Source organism: Chenopodium album, chromosome 15 (genome assembly GCF_948465745.1).
Source record: "Chenopodium album chromosome 15, dcCheAlbu1.1, whole genome shotgun sequence".
Lineage (NCBI taxonomy): Eukaryota > Viridiplantae > Streptophyta > Magnoliopsida > Caryophyllales > Amaranthaceae > Chenopodium > Chenopodium album.
This window is the reverse complement of record NC_137848.1, coordinates 23,864,982-23,887,534: the sequence shown is the minus strand read 5'-3', so window position 1 is coordinate 23,887,534 and position 22,553 is coordinate 23,864,982. Positions and strand designations below refer to the sequence as shown.

The 22,553-nt window shown below is 33.4% G+C and overlaps 1 protein-coding gene across 1 annotated transcript; it reads left to right on the top strand.

Moving 5' to 3' along the window:
- The first annotated feature begins 450 nt into the window (after positions 1 to 450).
- On the top strand, positions 451 to 2,300 carry LOC145581005 (protein FAR1-RELATED SEQUENCE 6-like). Its single transcript, XM_081638080.1, has 2 exons — positions 451 to 740; positions 1,142 to 2,300. Exons 1-2 carry the CDS (start codon positions 451 to 453, stop codon positions 2,298 to 2,300), a joined length of 1,449 nt encoding a protein of 482 aa, XP_081494206.1.
- Positions 2,301 to 22,553: the final 20,253 nt, after the last annotated feature.

Below are 22,553 nucleotides of genomic sequence, written 5' to 3'. Positions count from 1 at the left end.
AGACATGAGGGCTCAGAAGGAGGCAAAGAAGAGGGCAAAATCAATGGATGTGTCTGGGTCTGGTGGAGTTGTTGATGGTGTAGTATGTGAGGATGAACTTAGTCGTCGAAAAAGGAGGTCTAAAAAATGTGGTTGCGAAGCAATGATATATGGAAGTCTTGATAAGGATGGTGTGTTGACTTTAAAGAAAGTCCATTTGGATCATACCCACTTAACTTCACCAAGCAAGGCAAAGCTGGTTAAAGAGTACCGGATGAAGAATTATACATCTAGGGTTAGGAGGCAGCTCTTGAATTATTTTGAGGAAGGTGTGCCAGTATCCCAAATTCATAGTTGTATGGTTAATGATAGTGGTGGACTTGAGAACATTGCATTTACTGTGAATGACCTTCAACACGAGGTGTACAAGGAACAGAGGTTACAAATGGTGGGGGTGATTCAACGGCGATGATGGCTTATTTTTCCAAAATGCAAGTTGGGAGTCAGAATTTTTACCATTCACAGAGGTTGGATGATGAAGGACGACTGAAAGATGTATTGTGGGTTGATGCTAGGAGTCGTGCTGCTTATGAAGAGTTTGGAGATGTCGTGTGCTTTGATGCTACATATTTGACAAATGAGTATGATTTACCATTTTTCAATTTTGTAGGTGTTAACCACCATGGACAATCAATTTTGTTGGGTTGTGCGTTGGTTTCCCGTGAGGATTGCGATACATACCACTGGATTTTTAAACAATGGTTAGAATGCATGAATAATTGTCCACTTGCATCAATTCTAACAGATCAAGCGGCTGCAATATGGAAGCCACTAGAGGAAATCATGCCATTAATAAGGCATCGTTGGTGCATTTGACACATAATGAAAAAAATTCCAGACAAGCTTGGTAAATGTAAAAGGTACCTTGTGTACCAATATGAGTATCATTGGTATATTATTATTTGATACACGTATGACTAAATTTTAACAATTAATGGAAAAAATCCTAATGTAGTATAACATTTTTGTATGTTGAAGTATTATTAACCAATCTTAACATGTGTAGCATTACAGGTGAATACCATTGTTATTAAATTATAAGATAAACCCATTTAGACCATCATTGTTGATTCACTAATTAAACCCGCTATGTGATTTTCAGGTATAAGGAGTTCAAAAATGAGCTTAAGGCTACTGTGTACGAAAGTTTTACAGTGAAAGAGTTTGAAAGCAGGTGGCTATCATTTGTAAAAGAGTATGCATTGCACGATAATGGTTGGTTGAATGGCGTTTACAAGGAACGACATATGTGGGTGCCCGCCTTTATGAAGGAATATTTTTGGGCAGGAATGAAGACAACACAAAGAGTGGAGAGTATCAACAGCTTTTTTGATGGTTTTGTTAATCGTCGGACAAAACTATTCGAATTCCCCCAAAAGTACTCTAGAGCAATGACAAAGCGGGTTAAGGATGAGACGGATGCAGACGTAAAATGCTCAAAGTACCTTAGACGACTAATCACTGGGTTCAATGTGGAGAAGGTTTTTCAAAAGCTGTACACTGACACAAAGTTTCAAGAGGTACAAACCGAATGTTGTAGGATGATGTACTGTTATCCTCGTGATGAAATTAGAGTGTCTGAGAATGAGATTCAATATGTTATTGAGGACCGTGTGTGGATAGTCCCCGAAGGGTCCAGTGAGGAAGTATTAACAGATCGACGTCGATTCTATTGTGCAACATTCAACACGGACACTAAGGAGATATTATGTGATTGTCGTAAATTTGAAACGCATGGTATCATGTGTAAGCACATAATAAGGATCCTTGATCTAAATTTTGTGAAGGAAGTGCCAAACAAGTACATTGTTAACAGATGGCGCAAAGATATACTGCGTAAGCACACAAGGGTGAAGGTGTCCTACCATGATCCAAGTAAGTCTATTGAAGTTATCCGCTACAATAGGCTTTTGAACGTTTTTGAAGGAATCTGTGATGAGGCGGCTATGGTTAACGATGAGACGGTGGAGATGGTGTTAGCATCGCTTGGTAGATTAAAGTCTGAAGTGACTAAGTGTATGACTAGGAAGCTAGAACAAACCGTTGCTATGAGTTACCCCGGAGAAGGTGCTACTACGGTTATACCTAGTGTAGAAGAAAGGGCGACATCATCATCAGTTCAGAAGCCACCTTCGAAAGCTCCTACCCATCATTCGCGAAATGATCAAGCACCTTCTGAACCACCTACTCAACAACCTTTAGGTGCACCTCCTGACATTGGAGTAGTAATGAAAGACCCCATTCCCAAGAAGAGAGGTTGAGGAAGGCCCAAAGCTGTACGGTACAAAACTCTAGCTGAAATTGGGTACAAATTACCTCCCAAAAAGAAGGTAAATCTATTATTTATGCAAACTACAGTTTAAATACGATTCCTTCTTCGTAACAACCTATTATATGTGGAGCTTATATGTGACACAGGCCAAAAAAGTCGCAACTAATACGAAAGAACAAGCTGATGACACGCCAACGAATTCCATAAGAAAAATTCACGTATGTCATTTCCTCTTTTTTAATCTGGTTATGTGAGTACTCTATATTAGGCTACATTTGATTTTAAATTGGTTATTGATGTGTTGATAGGTTCGTGCACCGATACCAGACAATGTCCTGCCTAGTCACTTGGATTATGTTCCCGAAGATGATAGTTTCCCCCAAAATTCTTCTACGTGTCGGCAACCTTCTAAAGCTTCATAATGACAAATCACACAATTGTAATAGTTACCGTTGAGAGTAGAGGCGTTGCTCAAATGTAATGGCCTTATTTTTTTACATATAGGTATATTTTGTGCGCCTTTAAGTTAGTATCTGTGTAATTCCTTAAACCAAAAAGTATTTATTTGCTTTTTTTGGATTTTATAGAATTGTCTGTTATTGTAACTTATTGCCTTTGTAAGATTTAAATGGATTATTATGCGGGCTTTTTTTTGTATTAATAAATGGTTAAATTAATGCCGAACGTTGTATGGATTATTACAACAAGTTAGTATAAAGACGATTACTTTTAACATTAACAAAAAATAAAAAAAAAAAGCAAAAAAAAAATACGTTTACTAATTAATATATGTTTCATATATTGTTTCGGCCACCCATCCCAATTTGTTAAACCATATTCCCATGTTAAACGGCCCATACCAGATATACTATAAGATAAAACCGAAACAAACACAAAGCGAATACTTTATACTACTGTTGGGTCATAAGGACTTAGCCCAATGACATCCAAAATAAATTTTGTGAAACCATAGTGTCATGTTCTCACGCCAGGTCACATTTGATAATCTGTACTCTCACGTTTTAGCAGATTTACTATAAAATAAGCCCAATACAAATATAAGCCCAATACAAATATAAGCCCAACTTCCTTTGGATCATATGCGACATAGCCCAAAGACACTCATAATTAATTTAGATTTTCAATTTTTTGATCATATTATCAACTAATGTAGTTATCTACTACTTACTAGTGTTATCACTCTATACGCATTACTTCTTCATCAAACTTAAACAAACCATGCAGGAGTGGTTTTGAGTAACATTGTCAAGTGTCTACTATCTAGATAAAACAAAGTTATCAATTTAAGTTGGGAATGTAGAATATTGGGGGTTTCACATCACCAAAGTACTCCACTGTGAAGTCGTGGCCAACCCCAAATTCTTCCTTTGATATCATGGACTTCACACCTTCCTTGATCATACATTCCACTACGTTTTTGCACAGATCATACTTAATCTTCATCGATGCACGATAGGAGTTGTTTGTTTTAGCAACTACGATTTCCACATCAGATGAATTTGGGGAGCCACTCAGGTTCTCCCTATCAAACACAATCGGAATGTACTGTCATTAACAATCAATAACTTAAAATTAGTAACTAACACGGTTTGGGAGTGAAGACAGTAGTAAAGCAAACAATATATGCATTCCGAAACTAACAAAAAGGTTGCATACTCTTAAACTCATACCATTCTCCCTTTGTTAATGTACTCCTCTGTAAATCGATTATTGAATGTAGGTGTGTCATTATCAATAGGAATTTTAAAGTTGTCATCTCCACCATTATCACCGTCCTCCACGCTTCAGACCTCACCACCCAACCGTCTCGTACTACTTTTGTCCTGAAATGACAAGATCCAAAATAGTACAACTCAACGACATCTCGTATTCGTATATCATTTTATTGTATGAATTCTGTCCATCCATCATCAATTACACACTTGTAATGCTTTCCCATTGATACCAATTTAATGGTAATAGGAAAAATTTTACCACGGTGTCCTGGGTGTCCTTTAGCTACGAAAAAATCCCTGATGTCGTTTGAATATGCTCACTGATCCTTTAAGGAAGGCTTTGTTAAATTTCAATCAGTAACCTTACTGTTTTGATTACATTAATAGTAAAACATTAAATACTGTAAACAATTTGTATTTTTTCAAATAACTCACCAGTCGTTGTCATCGTGACTCATCAACCATGAATTGAAACCAAATAGGATACATTTGAGCCTCTTTCTGGACATCACATAATGACTCAACATTATAATAGGATAAAATCTATTTAGAAACTGCATTTTAAGATCAGTTGAACCCCAAAAGCATGATTACATTGTATACAACATCAAATGTAAAAGAAATTGGAGTAATCGTGTGGCCTTAAGTAATCACAAGTTCATAACATAATATTTAAATAATTCTACGGCCTTATTTAGTGCAGAGTATTGATCACAAATCTGTATTTATACCGTAACAAATTGTAACTATTTAGTGCTTACATTGATCTACACACGTACTTTCCCTTCATTTGTATTCGACTGACATTTCATTTACAAGCACAGAAGTCCATGCGAAGGAGAGTTCATAAACAATGTTTTACCACTGCTCCATCACAAAAGGAGACAAACAGTTATCAAGCTACGGATCTATATGATGTATACAAATCAGATCTTATAACCGTTGAATTGCATTCATATCTTCAAACTATAAAGTGAATGTCACATGCATATCCAAATTATAACTTAGGTGAGAACACCAGCAATTCTCCATGATATTAGCCTATGAATGACTTGAACAATAACCAAAAACATTTTCATAGTTCAGGGGCTAACACATTGTTCCCAAAATTGATCACTACTCTGTAATTGCAATGTAAAATATTTTAACTATTGTATACTTTTCCTCAACATTTCAAATTCAATCTAAACTCTTCCTTAACACTTGACAAATAATTCAAACCATTTTACTTACACTATCAAAATCAAGGAACACACCAACAAATAATTAGATACCAAGTAACACAACATGCATTAATCACCTTGAATGCATTCCCAATCAATACCCATTAGCATACCACAAGTAAGGTTCCCAAGTAATAAGCCAAATCCATTGCCTTAATAAAAAAAAAATAAAAAATAAAAAATAAAATTTGTTGTTGAATATTATAAAACATCGAGATACCACAATACATCCCAACTAATAGTAGCCATTAAACTCAAAGTGCCATTAAACTCAAAGCAGTGGAAGATAAATTCTGCAATTACACCCCAATAATTTAAATCTCGAGTCACTTACATGAATTTATGCATGCTGACATCTAAATTACTTGGACATACAGAAGCGCACTACATAGGAAAGATTCGGAGGTGAGTTTATATGAAATTACGCTTTTTAATTAACACAATAAATTCAATTCATCAATCTATCAATATTAGCTGATATTACAACAATAATATTCGAATTCAGAGCATCACATCACTTCAATTACTCAATTAATATTCAATTGTAAATTAAAAAAATAGGTACAGTCATTAAAAACACAAAATACAGAATATATGTTAAAAATTGAACCTTTTAGCTTTGGAAGGACTGCTAGATTTCACGCCTACATCAATGATTATCCCCTGACTTGCCCCTGAGATCCGTCACTTCGTAGTTCGTGACTACGCACTGAACTTCATGAGTCCACTACCACAGTTAAGGAGTTGCGTCAATGTAAAAAGGGGAATGAAGAACAAGGGACGATCACCGAATCTAAAGGATTGTGAATATATAGGGGGCGAAGTGCGCAAATAGATGATGTTTTTTGGGATTTTAGGGTTGCCTTGATTCTTATTTCGATTTGTTTTTTGTGTTTTTTATTACATAATCTAAAATTCCCAGGCTATGTTACTAGAGGTGTAAATGAGCCAAGCCGAGCCGAGCACTACCTTGTTCATGTTCAATTTCATTTAATTTCGACGAGTCCGAGCACGATCCCGAGCTTTCAAACGAGCTTTAAAATTTGTTCAAGCTTGGCTCATTTAGATTACTATATGTTCGCGAACGATTCGTCTATTAAACGAGTTGATAAACGAGCGTTTCATGTACTTTTGACATTGAAAATCTTTAAATTAGCATAATAATTAAATCTTTATTTTTCAACCTTAGAATTAAATCTTATTTATGAAAAAACTTCAGAATTAAATTAACAATTGTGAATATATAAATAATTTATGAACATAAATAAACAAGTAGCTCGCAAACATAGATAAACGAGTTGTTCATGAAATTATATGAATGAGCATATCTATGTTCGTGTTCAATCTCATTTATTAAACGAGCTTCAAAAAAAGCTTGGCTCATTTATCAAATAAACGAACATTAACGAGCTTCAACCAAGCTTGAACCCGAGTAGTTTATTGATCGACTTGGTTCATTTATACCCCTATATGTTACACCAGACACATGTAAAGTGTACCAATATGGCAATATGTTCTTTTTAAATTATTACAAACTAATGTCAATCTTCCATCCAGAAAAATTCTACATCTTCATTTCATACTTCATCAATAGTAAAGTGTACTAACAACTACATAAATCTGGGTGGTATCACTAGTATGGTGAACAACTCCTGAACCTTACATCCAAGGTTCGAACCCCCCTATCCGATTCCTTTTTTTTTAAAAAAAATGGGATACAGTATGCCTCAAAGAGGCCTTCTACAAGGCCTACAACACATGGGCCGATTTGATTAATCACTACAATATCCAATGGTCCAATTGGTTTTATGTTTTACATATAATCCAAAAATAATGTTTACATGGGCCCTATTGCTAGTCGATGCCCTTTTGGTTAGATGTCCACTAATGTACAAAAATGTAAACGTTTTATACATACCTTTGAACATGCATTTTGGTATTTTTTGTGTAACTATTTTAATTTTTTTTTTGTTTTTTTTTTTTTACAAAACCTACTATTATAGAAAAACTGGATTACAACCTAAAAGAACAAAGCAACACACCTAAACAAACCCGCGCATGGGGCTTGCTACCTACCTTTAAAGGAAGAACGAATATTACACAATATTGAAATAGTCGGGCAACATACCAAAATCTGCGGGGCTTTTTAACTCTTTCATGGATTGAATATGAGGGAATAAAGGACTCTTCCCTTTAATTACGTTGAATTGATTTCCACCCTGAAAAAAATAAATATTAAGATTTTGGGATTTTTGGAATATTAAATTAAGAATTCCTTATTTTTTTCCCCTGCCTCGTTTGAACCGATTCCTTTACCAAACTCAAAGTAACACTAAATATTTACTTTAAAATTTTCAATAATTTGTACGAAAAAGCCATGTACGATATTAATATTACATGGTGAACAAGTTAGTCTATTTCCCTCGACATTATGTCTTACGTATAAATTGCACGTTTAGTAAAAAAAACAAGTCTTCATACAATTTTGTTGGGTTCCCACTGTTAGTGGACATATTCTATGTATATTCTCTACTAAGAACTTTTTTACTTCTCATCACAAACAGAATTATCAAATGTTGATGTATTTTAATTCTTCTTCAAATTACAATTAAAATGGTAAAGAAGGTTAAATTGCATTTGTCAATATTTTGAGCTTTTACCGTTACAGTGGATTATCGACATGGTAAGATTAATAATTTTGTTCCTCCTTTAATATTTGACGACTGATTTAAGGCTGTATCGTGTACAATATATTCAATTGCCCCACATTCTAGCATCAACAAATGTAAAAATATTCTAGCACCAACAACTGAAAAAAAATTAAGCTTCAGCATTAGCTCTACATCCTGAGTAAATTAGATTCTCTTGCATACGCTTGGCTGCCAAAATTTTTGATCATATGTACAAAAAAAAAATCATACCTTTGTTGGTTGTTGAGTTGCAACTTATTTTATGCTATCTCTTCATCTTATATTTGAGGGACTTAGGGTTTCACTTGTTTTTGTCGATAAACAAAATCTTTAAGATTAATTACAGAATGTTACATACATAACAATGTTTAAACTGTATGGACCTACTATGATTGATCGGTGTTGTCTGCTTACTATCATAATCACTTATTTCACATGTATTCGTTATAATTAAGTAGACGGTGACTACTAAATACTCTATCATTTTGGTCGGACTGACTCATTAACTCTATTTGTTCTAACCAAATACACCCTAATTTTGTCTTTATTGAAAATCGACCTTTTTTTTATTTAAAATTAACATCACTTGTGTTGTACATTATATTTTACTTAATCAAAATTTTGTCGGCCTAAAACGTAAATTAATTCGTGATTATTAACACCCTAAACAAATTGGTAATATTAATCGCACATATAATACGTAGTCCATTAAAACAAAACAAAACACATAGAACATCAACATTAAATCAACATACATAGGCCACATGATCCGATAACAAACAGGAACACCTACCACATGATAACCAAATTCAACAAACGCGTTACACATAGGGCATATAAAATCTATTCACAAATATTTTAAACTTAAACTTACTAAGATTAATATTACACAACAAACAAATCATACATCTATTTCTTCTAGTACGACATAATAACTTCAATATCTTCACACACACTTCATCAGCTGATCGACGTACATCTCACTTTGCACCAAACATCTGGTTCTTCACCTACCCCTTAGCGTTACTTGGTCCTCCAGCATCATACTACACAAATAAAATATAAAAATCTGGGTCAGTTAAATTGAAATATTTCAATTAAGGTAAATTAAAATACAGGGCCTAAATTTTTCAAAATCTAGTAATTATTTAATCTAAACAATAACCATGTCTCCAAAACATATCCAAACGCTTCACTTACATATTCACCCCAAAACAATCTACTTCATACCTTCTTAGCTCCAACACGACCTACCACCCGGAGCTCATGATTTGGGTTGTCAGACACCAGCACCTCTCCATTGACTCTATTAGCATCCCACATTATTACTGTGCCACCACCTAGAGTTTTTGTCTCTTCTAACTTCTAGCTCATAGTAGTTCCCAGCTGGTTCATCATCCGCTCACAAGTTATCTTCCCTACCCGGGCCTCAGTGATAATAAAAAGCACTGGATTGTGTGTTTGAATGGCCCACTTAAAATCATCCTCAAACGAAGGGCTTGTAATGCGCTTAGCGTTCCACAATATTATGCTTGTACCCCTTCCAATAAGATGCTTACGAGGCTCATTTTCTGGAGTGACTCTGATGACATGATAACGGCTTAAAGGGTTGCCATCTATGATTTCGGCGCGGACCATGAACGCAACGTTCGTCACATTAGCTAGAACATGCATAATTTGGAATGCATTAGTTAAGCTTCCAACTTCCGTGGTGTAAGTTGTCCTAGTAAGGGGGTATATTGTACCCTTACAAGGTATGATTGGCTTTGGATCGATTTTATCAACCAAAAGCTTCGAGATAAGCTTCGTCACCCCTTCATACTCAATGTTTTCACATTCTAGCTTCGAGATGACAGCTTGTACCTCTGGAAGTACAACGATGTCCTCAGTGTGTGGCAAATGAGCGGGAACGACCTTCCCGGACTCATTCATCATCATAAGCTTGTCCATCTTGGCCGGCAAGATCTTCTCAGGATTCGCAATAGCATTTCGCAAGTCCATTAAATCAGCTTCATCGAGAGAAATGCTACCATTTTCACTATAAAAATATACATAGCTATTAAAATTCATTTCTGGGACAGATCTATGCCCTCTAGCCCAAAAATATGTGGTGCCTGTAACAAGTTGTAGGTTGTAGCCTACCAAAAAGGTGGTAAACTAGCCATTTCAATTGAGGTTAAATGGAAGGGAAGGAAATTTTGATAGTTTTTTATTTTAAATTGGATTTTGTGAAGAGGGAATATAGTTGTGTGGTGAAGGTTTAAGAACGTTGTACACTTATATAGGCAATATTAGAGTTGGTGTTGGATCCACTTACTAATAAATTCTAGTTGTTGAACTCATAACCCATACAAGTTAAATCCTACCCCTAGTTAAATAACCATAGTTGTATACAAACCCTAATAGAGTCAACCTTGTTAATTAGTTACATCCAAAATCTGGTGAAATAAAAACCCTAATCGAATGTGCCTAAGGCTCATACTTTGGAAATTGTCTAGACTCGATTATTGAATTGATGGTACTATGTTCCTAATAAACAAATTAGTATTTTATATTCATTTACAGAGCATAACAAATTAAAATGTACAATTAAAAAGGATTAATGTGGATTGAATTTATGGGAAAAAATATAACTAATTAGATATTGAATCAGTACTATATATAGATACAACTATTTCATGGTTCTATTACTTATTCAGATCACTTTTTACTACAAGTCGTTCCATAAAATAATTGTCATAACTTATTAAAGTCACTTTTTATGGCCTGTTCTCATACGTTTATTTTCAGTTCAGTTCAGTTCATTTAAATTTAGTTGAGTTGAGTTCGGTTCACTTCAGTTCAGTTCAGCATCTTCATTACTTTGTTTCTCTTACAAAATATTTATATCACCTCATATCAGTTCCCCAAGGGACTTAAGTTTAGGTCCAATAAGTACATTTCATCTCTTTCACATTCTATTAAGTTCAGCTCAATTCATTAACTTAATGAAAACAGACCCTAAATGTGATATGATTTCAAATGATTATTGAACTTGTACTAGGTGCATGAACCATGTTGAGGGTTTAAGACTTGTATCCTCACATCTAGAAGCCATCATGGAAAATGTTATCGGAGTAGTATAGGTCGAGAATGAATTGGGATATTGGGTAGGGTCAATGTACGCCCAAAAGGTATTGAATTCATGCCTTAATTAATTCAAGTAAACTATTTGTACTCTATTACAATTTAAATTGACTCCAGTCTATACGATAATTTAGTTGATTAATAGTGTAGACGGGTTTAGGGTTACACTTTCATATAACACATTTACTCACTCGTAGTGTTTGTTGTATGATTCACTACTTGTTTTTTATTTTAATTTTGTTTTAAAACTTTTTTAACATTTTACAAATACAAACGGTAAATAGTTTTATGTGGATTATCGTGTTATTAAGTCCTACCTAAAACCTTTTTGTTTTACTTCTTTCAATTCATTTGTACTAAATTCAAGGAACTTATTTATCTCTAATACATGCGATTCTAACAGAAAAATTACTAGCAACATTGTCATTAAGCACATAATACATAAAATTCCATATTAAAACCACCACCAACTACCGTACATATTCTTAAAAATAATACTAACTACTACGAGTGAAGTCTAAATCCATGACAGTACTTACCTAATTAACTAAATTAAACTTACAACCCAATTGTTACATCCTTACATAAAGGCACTAGCAACTTGTATCACCAGCAATCCCACGTCAGACTTTTCTTCTTGGTAGGCCCCTCAAGCAGCTGCACCTTCTCCATGGGCACCTCGTTCAAGTTGATGGCTTCACCACCTGATCCCTTATAACAACTCGACAAGCTTTGACGTATTTTTTCAGTCACCCAAAGGTTTTTCCTCCATCTACAATTTACCACCGAATTGTGCTTCTTCTTTGACTTAGTCTTCCTCTTGTTAATGGATTTTGAACTTGCAAAAAACCTCCATTTTTCCTTAGTTGTCTCCGGAGAATCTGGTACACAGTTCAAGTCTCCAATAGTAACATACTTTTTGGTCGAAGATAAAGTGATTTTAGGAGACGCAAGTGTGATTTCACCTGGAGAATTAACTAGTAACTCGTTAGGTTGTGGTGAAAACGCTTCTTTTGGGGTTGAATACAGAGTTTCATCTCTACCTTCTTCTAAATGCGGAAACAAATCAAATTCCAAAGCGTCAACTCGCATCGACTCGAGTTAATCTTGAAGCATTTGATCCAAATCCATTGAAGACGGATTTGTACCACCCCTAGGCCCGAAACGGCATTGTGGAAGGAGTTTGTCGATCTGTTGTAAATCTTTCACGTACAAACGTTCTTGTGGATTCTTGTGATAGGGTTTTCTGCGCGATTCATCACTTTCGTACAATAACGAATAAAGAGTAGTAGTGTGGGTTGGGGTTGAAGGGCTTGAGTTTAAGGACATTTTCTGAAACTTGAAAGAGCACTGTTGTGACCCTCTCTGTAGTTGCTTTTTTTTATATCTAATTTGGAAGCAGTTGGAATAGGGTTCAGCAACACTATTTATAAAGGGACGTTGGAGGGAGGTGAACCATAATAGTGGGCCTTTGATTGTACTTGTATTAGAGTTGAGTAGATGAGATATAATGGTCTAAATTAATAGTTGGCTATCCTTTTGGATGTATAAAATTTTTTATTTTTTTATGATTGGATTTTTTTTTTTTTTTTTTACAAAACGATTAAGTATAGGACGAGTTAGTGTTAGTTTTTGTCACTGACTTTGGGTGATTAATGTTATCTTTACTATTAATTGTCAACATCATGTACTACATAACACCTTTTTCGAGTGGTGTGACCCTTTGGATAAAAGATGTACATGCTTTTATTGCTCATTTATTGTAAGTGTCTATTCTTTTATGTTCATAAAGTCACCTTTTTTTTAATTATTTTTTAAAAAAAAAAATTTCCCCAAATCATTAAGTCAAACTTAACAAAAACTTTTCAATACGTAAGTTGAGTTAATCAAAATATTTAATAAAATAAACACTAAATCATACTACGCATTACATTTGGAATAAATTATGCACGTAAAATGTTGTACAAGCACATAATGTATGAGAAATTGGTGTAATCATTTGAAAACTAATCTCTTAATTTAAATTTTGCATACTGTGTATAAAAAAAAAGGCTTGTTTCATATATATATACATTAAATTGCATAAAGGAGAGCAATATTGAAATACTTGTAGATCCTGATTAAAATTGAATCTGCTCAGCTTATCATGAAGTGACATTGAAACATTGTTTTTACAAGTAAATAGCATTATTTAAAAAACAAAATATTTGTAAACGATAACCTCACAAATTGTAATTGCAATTATTAAGTAACAAGAGTTCCAAGTTCCATGTGTCAGTGAGTGTTAAATTAATGTACAACTATCAATGGTTTGGAGGTCTTCAATTCTTTATAAACTTGTATCATTACATCTCTCCATGACTTAGGAACTTGAGTGACAAAACTTCATGTACTATTCTGGAAGTTTTATTAGACACTATGAAGGGGTTCTTACCAAAAAAAAAAAAAAAAAAAATTAAAAAGAATTGTACCGTGTTCAAAAGTTCAAATAAATAATCTCATATTGTACAAAACGACGGTCTTTCCAAATGCTCTGTCGCATTTAGTTATAATTGTTACACACTTATCCACTATTTTAGGACTTAAATTATATTAGTAATTTATAAATCAATTTATCAATATGATATCCGAATTTAAGCAAATGTGTCCTTAAATTATTTTTCTAATCATTCAAAGTTATGCCATATAAGGATGTAAATTCCTCATTTAGCTCACATAATTTGACCGTTAATCATTAATTTAGTCATAATTAAATCTTTTCTGTACAGTGATATCTAAAATTATCATTAGCTATAGGGATTATAATCATCACTTTTTTTAAACAATATTAACGTTTAAAAAAAATAATTTTGTGCCATTAAAAACCTGAAAATTCATTGGGGACGCATTTAATAAACAAAGAACAAGCAAAATAAAAGTCTTAATAACATATAAATTCAACAAACATTGTTCGTCAATTACTACCAAAGTCACAACATTATCATACTAACCACTGCCAAAATACTAGTGCAAATTAGGGAAACGTTTCCCAATTACAACACATGGATCATCTAAAGTTCTTTGACAACCATACCAAATTATTTTAAACGAAATGGCCTCTTAGCTTCAAAATGCGATTACAAATATTTTAAGGCCATACGATAGAAGTATTGATCTACCATTACTAGCTACTGTCGACTTCAAACAAAATGGCTCCAAAAGCCTTTTGATGCGCTAAATTAGACGTTGATATTGAATAGTCGACATTTTATCCAAAAGATTTACAAAAACACATCTAAACTCCCATACCACAGCTCCTCCCACACAGCACAAACTATATGTTTGCGAAGGCAAATACTTTATCCTCGTTGGAGATGTTTGCCACATGTGGTGTTTGGTAGGTGTTCAGATACTTCCGTTCCCGGAATAAAATCAGTCTATGTGGAGGCACGTTCAGTTGGGATCCCCAGTAGGTGTACACACCATATAAAGGCTCGTGAAGGGGCCACATAATTGTCAACTTCCTTGGAATGTTGCAAATCTCCTCAATAGTGAATTGCTTGAATCGGGTGTCTACATTTTTTTCAAGATCCTACAAGATACAACTGTTATCTCCCTCGAGTATAATGTAATTATTATATTATCATATCAATATAAAGCGAAAATTACTTATATGTTAGTTCAGAACAATAATTTGGAATATTTTTATCTACTTATTACTGAATTATATAATGAATTTACTTGTTGTAACCCTCTATACAAAAACAAGTAGTCGACTTCTTCAGTTTTTTGACTCTTCCTAAACACACGTGTTTCAACTCGGTTATTTTTTATTTTATTTTAAAATGAACTAATTCCAAGCTCTACATTAAAAACATTATTCAGTTTAGGCTACATTTACATGTAAGCAGCGTATATAGGAAGCAAACGCAAAAACCCTTTGAACACAAGAATTAAGCAGAATATATAAAATTTTGATACTTAGGTACCTTATTAATTTTTTACATGCAACATTGAATATTACTTATTATCTAGCTTTGATGATACTATTTTTTTCATGTGATTAAATTCCACCAACATAAATCATTATTGGAGATCATTAAAGTATTCCTTTTAGTGGAGCCATTCAATGACTTGATACTTGCAATTCCGTAACAAATCTGTGGAGATAACTATTACTTAATGGACATCTAACCAAATTGAAATATAAATGAATTAAAACCATAGTTCTATGAGTTCCACTAGGCATTATAAAAAACCTTAATACCATATAATTAAGGCACTTGACAAAAATAAAAGCAATATAATATACACAAGAACCCTAAAATATGAAATTGCAAAAAACAATGTAAATCAAAACGTACCTTTGGAGTCACGATAAGAACCTCACCATTTTGGATCAGGGCTCCAAAAGCCGTTTGAGTCGGTTGAATGACTTGATTTCCCTTGCTAAGAATTATCTGGTGTAATTCCAAGTCCACCTTTGCAACATAATCAGAATAAATATGTTGGAAAGTGTGGTCGCCCCTAATGGTGTACATCACTCCAAAGTCATTCAGATTGATAGATCTAACTCTCACAGTGAAAATGGTTATTGCATAATAGCGCACGGGATTATGAATTGGTGACTGGGCTGCTTGGCCATGGGTTGGAAGGAAATTGTAGAACACAGGTTGTGGGTTGCCATTCATAGTTACATTTGGTTGAGGTGGGTTGACATTGACAGCCAAAGTAGGATGGCCACCAAAGGTGGGGGGATAAGCTACAACATTTAGTTCAACCCTAGGCTCTTCTGGATCATCAGATGAACTGCTTTGTGGCCTTTGAACTGGTGACACAGGTTCATGGCTATCAAGTCAGCCCTGACCGGAACAACTTGGTCTGAACCGGTTGGACTACGAGCCCTAGGCAGGTTTCGCAGGTTTCTTAACATCTGTCCAGCTCTGAAATTTCTGATGAAGGAAGAACCACCATTCTTTAGCATGTTACGCCTGTGATACATTATTGATCGACGCCTTTTGTTGCACCAAAATCCACCACTGATTAGGCTATTTGAGTTTGGATGTGGAGGTTTGGGGGAGTACATGAACATGCAAAACACAATTGTTTGTGTTTTGCTTTAAAAGGAATGAAGTGAGTGAGATAAAACTTCACTTGCTGCCCCTATTTATAGCCAATAATCATCCCCAAGATAAAAATAAAAGGAAAGACCTATTTAGATTTTTATTGCTTTGTAGTTTGTATGGTAACATAAGCTAACATATTTTGGGAAACATTGGTAATTTAGAGTTTTCATGTACGTGCTTTTTTATGGTAACGTAGAATATAGGCTACGCATTTTAATAACATGGATTATATGATATTCCATAGTTAAGAATGTAAACACTACTGTTATAGTTTAATTATACTAGGGTTGACTAGGAAATTTTTAATAAGTAGATATAGTGAATTATATGAGTCGTTAAATATTATTTATTTATATTAGATGTTAACTTAATATTTTTATGATCAATTATTGTTATTACTTATTTCAATATTCAGATTAAAAAAATATGAAATAAGGTTAGATTGTGTTACAAGAATCGTAGTCAATCTATTAAGTACCCAATTCACAACACTTTACTAAATTAGATAATCGCCTCGTCTATCACATATTAGTAGTTAAGAATCGTATATGACCAACATATCACTTCCTCGGTCCCAACATGAAAAAGTTAAATGTCTGACTGTGACGGGAGGGCGAATTACAAAATTATACTAGGAATTTAATTTAGTGACAGAGTGAATAAGTCATCGGTCATTACTACGCTTTAAAATCGCATTAAATAACAAAATACGTTTCATTGCGGTGAAAGTGTCTTAGTTAACTACTCTTGATTAAAAGTAATCATTTGTGAAAAAGTGAAGTACCAATTGTCAATTCCAAAACAACTAGCTAGTATATATTGGTTGATTAAAAGATTATCCAAGCCTCTTCATAATGGTTATGCCATAATTATATGAGTTTTAGATGGATTTTAATGAGTATTGCTTATAAATGATTCGTATTCAAATTAGTTGTTACTAAATTAGGGAAATTTAAAATAAATTCTTTTACCACATCTGATTTGGTAAGCATATGTCTGTCAGATTGGGTGATCATTTCAGTTAAATGAATTATTTTCAATTTATCAGACTGCAGAACAGTTTGATATGGAATTATTATCAAGCCAAATAAAATGCGATATGTTTTAGTTCAATACAATTGACATTACTTTTTCATTATATCTTAGAACGTGTAGTGATGTTGTGCTAAAATTTAAGATATGGGCTTGGCCCTTCAAAGTAAACTAAACACAATTATTGCATGAGTTTGGTGTTGTAATGGGTATTATAATGCAGTTAATAAATATATATTAGCACATTAAAATCCGATTTGAAATTAATTGATCAACTCTGTAGATACTATGATTTATCTATACACATAAGTGGAGTGTCTAAAGCTTCAATTTTTGATGGCTAACACATTAGAGGCAAAAGATAGATCCCTTCCATTACATTGTAATTAGTACAAATTTGTTATTAGTCACAAGTAAGATTCTCAAAGAGTCTGACCTAGCATGAAGCTGTGTAAAGGGAAAAATGGTCTTACAAATCAAACAAAAAGATTTTCAAACCCTCACAAAATCCCAACTGCCGCAATGAATGCTAAGTTTAATACTCCTGACATTCGGCTATACAAGAGTATAGACTTCTTTGGTGTTTACTTGGGCAATTAAGTAAAGATTCCTTTCTAATCAATTAAATATTTAAAGACCATATTTTTTATAATAAGTTTAAGAGGTATATTTTTCCTACATCTTACACTTGCATTCTGTATTCGCCACAAGGGGTTTAGGAACATAATACAAATATTGTTCCCCAACTCCTTGATTTGTAAGTTGTAACGCAAGAGTATGTAATTAGATATATTATCGAAGTGCTACTCTTGGATGTACTCATACAGTTTTGATAATTTAAAAGATTGGAATATTTAAGAATGTCTTTTAATACTTGAAGTGATCTTATGTGTAAGATCTATTGAAGTTAATACACCAAATGTAATAGCTGACATTGTATGTATTAATATACTTTGCAAAAAATACATCAACAAGGCGGTGTCTACATGATTTATTACCGAGGAAAATTATTACCTCATTATGACAATAAATTTTTAAAACTAGACAGCTAAGCAAACTACTAATTCCAATCCGGTACCTAAGTGGTTTACGGCCTTAACTTGATTAGGCGATATGGTTTCAAGAGTAAAAGTGACATCACGAGTCACTATTATAGTTATCGTCCCCGTCTATTAGTATAACCAGTAGATAGCTAGATTACAGATAGTGTTTAATCACGTATGTTATCTGGAAAATAAAAAAGATTTATAATGTTTGGTGAACAAAGTTATCCAGTATTGAAAGCACAATCGGAATGCAATTTTTTTTAAATCAACTGTAGCAGTGTGTATAGTAACTAGCAGACACGTGATATTGGTGATTGTCATGGTCAACAAATTTTTATAAACTTGATTATGTCTACCTTAATCTCTACAAATATGTTTACATTAGCATACACTGACCAATCAATTGTGGTTTACTAAAACTAATGATGAAACCCCCTTAGATTTCATTTACACATATCCTTGTACATAAAACTATAAAAGTATAAAAGCTTCAAGCTGGGCTCTAAAAAAAAATGGGCAAAATAGTCAAACCAATTTAAGTTACACGCCCTTAGATTTCCCCAACCACCCAATGAATGCTCTTACACAAAACCTGTTATTCGGCTATGGAAGACTTTGTGTCATACTCTGCTTGCGCCAGCCGTTGGAAAAGACACCATTTATTGGGCACCTTCAACATTTTCAACACCCCATCACACACAATTCATATTTTTTGCAAATTGTGTTTTTTGATGAAATTTTTGTCTTTCAAAAGTTAAGGGATTATTCACTTTGATTATTAAGAGGTAAAATCACAAAATATTCTGAGTATGAAAATATATTAGATAATCATTAGACCTTAATCAAAATATTAAAAAAGGTCTTCCTTACGATAAAATAATAATCATTGTTTAATTATTAGACAAGTATACGCGATCTAGGTGGTTTTGTGTATTAATACATCAAAGAGACATGTTGTCGAGTCGTGTTATGAGATGACTACTATAGCTATATATTTGAATATAGGCACATGTATTGTGTATGTAACCTTGAATATGTCTTAAAGTAATCGCGCTTAATGTGGGGACATTCACAAGTACAATGCAAGTCGCCATGGTTAAAACTTATTGTATCTCACAAACGAGCGATTAACAATACAACATCGATGTGGTTTATATGAATAAGAACAAGGTCTATTATATGTGTAAGAAATTAATTCACTCGACAATCAGTTACTAGTAACTTCATAGTCTTATTATTAAATAATTGTATGCACTTTAATTGGTTTATCCATAACAACCCCTAATACCTAACCTGTTACTTATACAAACATCAAAGAATGAATGGTGAGACATTGATACAATTGAAAGTTGTTATAAATGTTGGAAAAACTTCCAACTACTTAAAGCTTTAGCACTAAATGTTATATCTATCATGAGTACATCACTATAACTATGAGTAATGTTGAGGTTTTAAGCTTGTTGATAATGAGGCCATGGAAAACCGTGTACTGAAATTGTGAAGTCTACTTTTCCACAAAACCCGCAACATGGAGGAGCAACTAATACTTAACAGGCCATGTTGAGGAGTCACCTCATCTTAATTTAGCTAAACAATCAGTAACATGACATCATCCTTCCGTCCTTAGCCAAAAACTCTTTGAAAAAAAAATCTGTAAAAATTAAATAAACATTGTGTCCTTAAAACTACGTCAAAACAAAAAAAATAAACATTTAACAATAACATAGTAATGGCTCCCAAATTCAGTGTTCATCAATTTGTCTATGAAATTTTTTGAGTAAAACAGTTATAACTTTGCACACTTGGAATGAATAGACGTCCCCTTATGGCATTATTAACACAAAACTCTGAATTTCCTTTTAAACGATTCGAGTTAATTTTAGGTGCTTTGTTAACTTGCAAAAATATATATGGGTTTTTATAAAGATGTTTTTGTTACTAATTTTTTTTTATGAATATCTATTTTACTGGTGTAATTTCTTTTGTTTTGATAAAATTATATGCCATAACTCAAATTATCCTACCGTTTTATTTAAACAAAAACCTAATACATCCATGTATAATGAAAAATAACATTCAAGATAATATTTGTGCACAAATCTCAAGATTTTTTGTTTTTTGTTTTTTTTTTTTTTTTTTGATGAAAGCTTAGATGTATTAATCTTTTTTACACATATTTTAACATCATACAAATTCTAATTTCAAACACCCAACTAATTTTTATGTTTTGAAAAAAATTTTATCTAAACCTAATAAATACAGAATTATATGGGAGTAAAAGAATAATGTTCCAAATATTTCATATTAGCGGATATTAATGTTATAAGTTTAAAAAAAAATTAAAGTAACCTTAAATGGTTTGAAGCTGTTACAAGTAAACAATTATGAACACGTCATGTATATTGGTTCCACAAATTTGTTTAATTTTTATTTTGGAATCAATCTTGCTCCACACGATTCAGCTTGGCATACATTAATTGAGGATATAAAGCTGAGCATGCACATTTATTTTTTACCCTAATACACTCGACCTAAGGCTAATTGGTATCCAGCTTTATAAATTGTTACGTTGTGCATTATGGGACCGCTGCATATTATTATCAAGAACTAACATTCTAGAAGACTAAAATTATAAACCAAAACGACAATAACACCTTAAAAAATGAAAAAATGACTCCTAAATTCAAAAGACAATCAAGTAATATGATAAAAAAATTGTAAAACACCTAAATCCACAAGACAAGTATGTTATATCCTTGGTTGGGTATGTACATTTTTTGTTAGAGTATTTTAGTACCATGTATGTATAGATAATATACTAGTTTAAAAGCAGTGCCCATTACATTATATTTAACAATTAATATAAAAACTAAAAAAAAATTATGTATTAAAAAATATTTATTTGAAAAAATAAACACATCAAATATAGTATTTCTACTGTTAAAATAAATTATATGATTTATAAGATTTTTCAAAAAATAATAAAGGAAATAATTTATAACACACAAACAAAGGGAAAATAAAAAACGAAAGACAATGTATAAATCCATCTTTGTTTTACAACAAAGGATTTCAAAGAGATCAAAAGAAAGCTTTTAGATACTCCGATAATTGTTGTGTTGTATTTCCTTCAGATTATGCGGGGATTTATAGTACCCTTGCATGAACAGTGTTTACTCGATATGTTAAACACGCAGTGAAATGTCTAATCGAGCATGAGGTTCTGAGCGGTGATATTTACTTTTGCATGGGAAGCTAAACGGTGATGTTTGGCGGTATTCTTAATCCGTTCATATTACGCAATACGGTGCGTATTACAACACTCCCCCTTGAACGGATTTCTATAGGGTGACTTCTAATTTACATGTATGTAAAAATAAATATTACCGTTATTGTACCTATATGTTTATCTGCCTCATCAAAACCTTGCCAAGAAAAACCCTGTGGGATAAAAACTTGGACGAAGGAAAAAGAGTACAGCACATATAGGGCTCCCCCTAAGTTAGCACAAATCACAAAGACGACGCATGCCGGTCATATGCACGAGTTCTTGAAATTTGTTTGGTGGTAATGCCTTCGTGAATAGATCGGCTAAGTTGTTGCATGACTGGATCTGCTTGACATCGATCTTGCCTTCTTTTTCTAAGTCATGAGTAGAAAAAAACTTGGGGTCGATGTGTTTTGTTCTATCACCTTTGATGTAGCCTCCTTTAATTTGTGCGATGCAAGCAGTGTTGTCTTCAAATATTGTAGTTGGGTCTTCTTCGACTGTTTTGATGCCGCTTTCTTTTAGTATATGTTGGGTCACAGATCGCAACCATATACATTCCCTACCGGCTTCATAAAGGGCAATCAATTCAGCTTGGTTTGATGAAGTTGCTGTTAGTGTCTGCTTGGTTGACTTCCAAGAGATTGCTGTATTGCCATAACTGAAAAGATAACCAGTTTGTGATTTTGATTTTGCTGGATCTGATAGGTAACCTGCATCAGCATATCCCACGAGAGTAGGATCTCCATTTCTTGGATAGAAGAGTCCTAAATCAATTGTTCCACGTATATAGCGAAGTAGGTGCTTTACTCCATTCCAGTGTCTGTTTGTAGGTTCAGAGCTATACCTTGCTAATAAGTTTACCGAAAAAGCAATGTCTGGCCTAGTGTTGATGGCCAGGTACATCAAAGCTCCTATTGCACTTAGGTATGGTACCTCTGGACCAAGTACAACTTCTCCTTCTTGTCGGGGTCTAAATGGATCTTCTTTGATGTTTAGAGCACGAACAATCATTG

Bases quoted from the DNA above. Each gene is read 5' to 3' on its own strand.
- LOC145581005 (XM_081638080.1), top strand. From the start codon at position 451: ATGGCTTATTTTTCCAAAATGCAAGTTGGGAGTCAGAATTTTTACCAT. The intron at 741-1,141 runs GTTAGAATGCAT...TGTGATTTTCAG, and splicing joins CACTGGATTTTTAAACAATG to GTATAAGGAGTTCAAAAATG.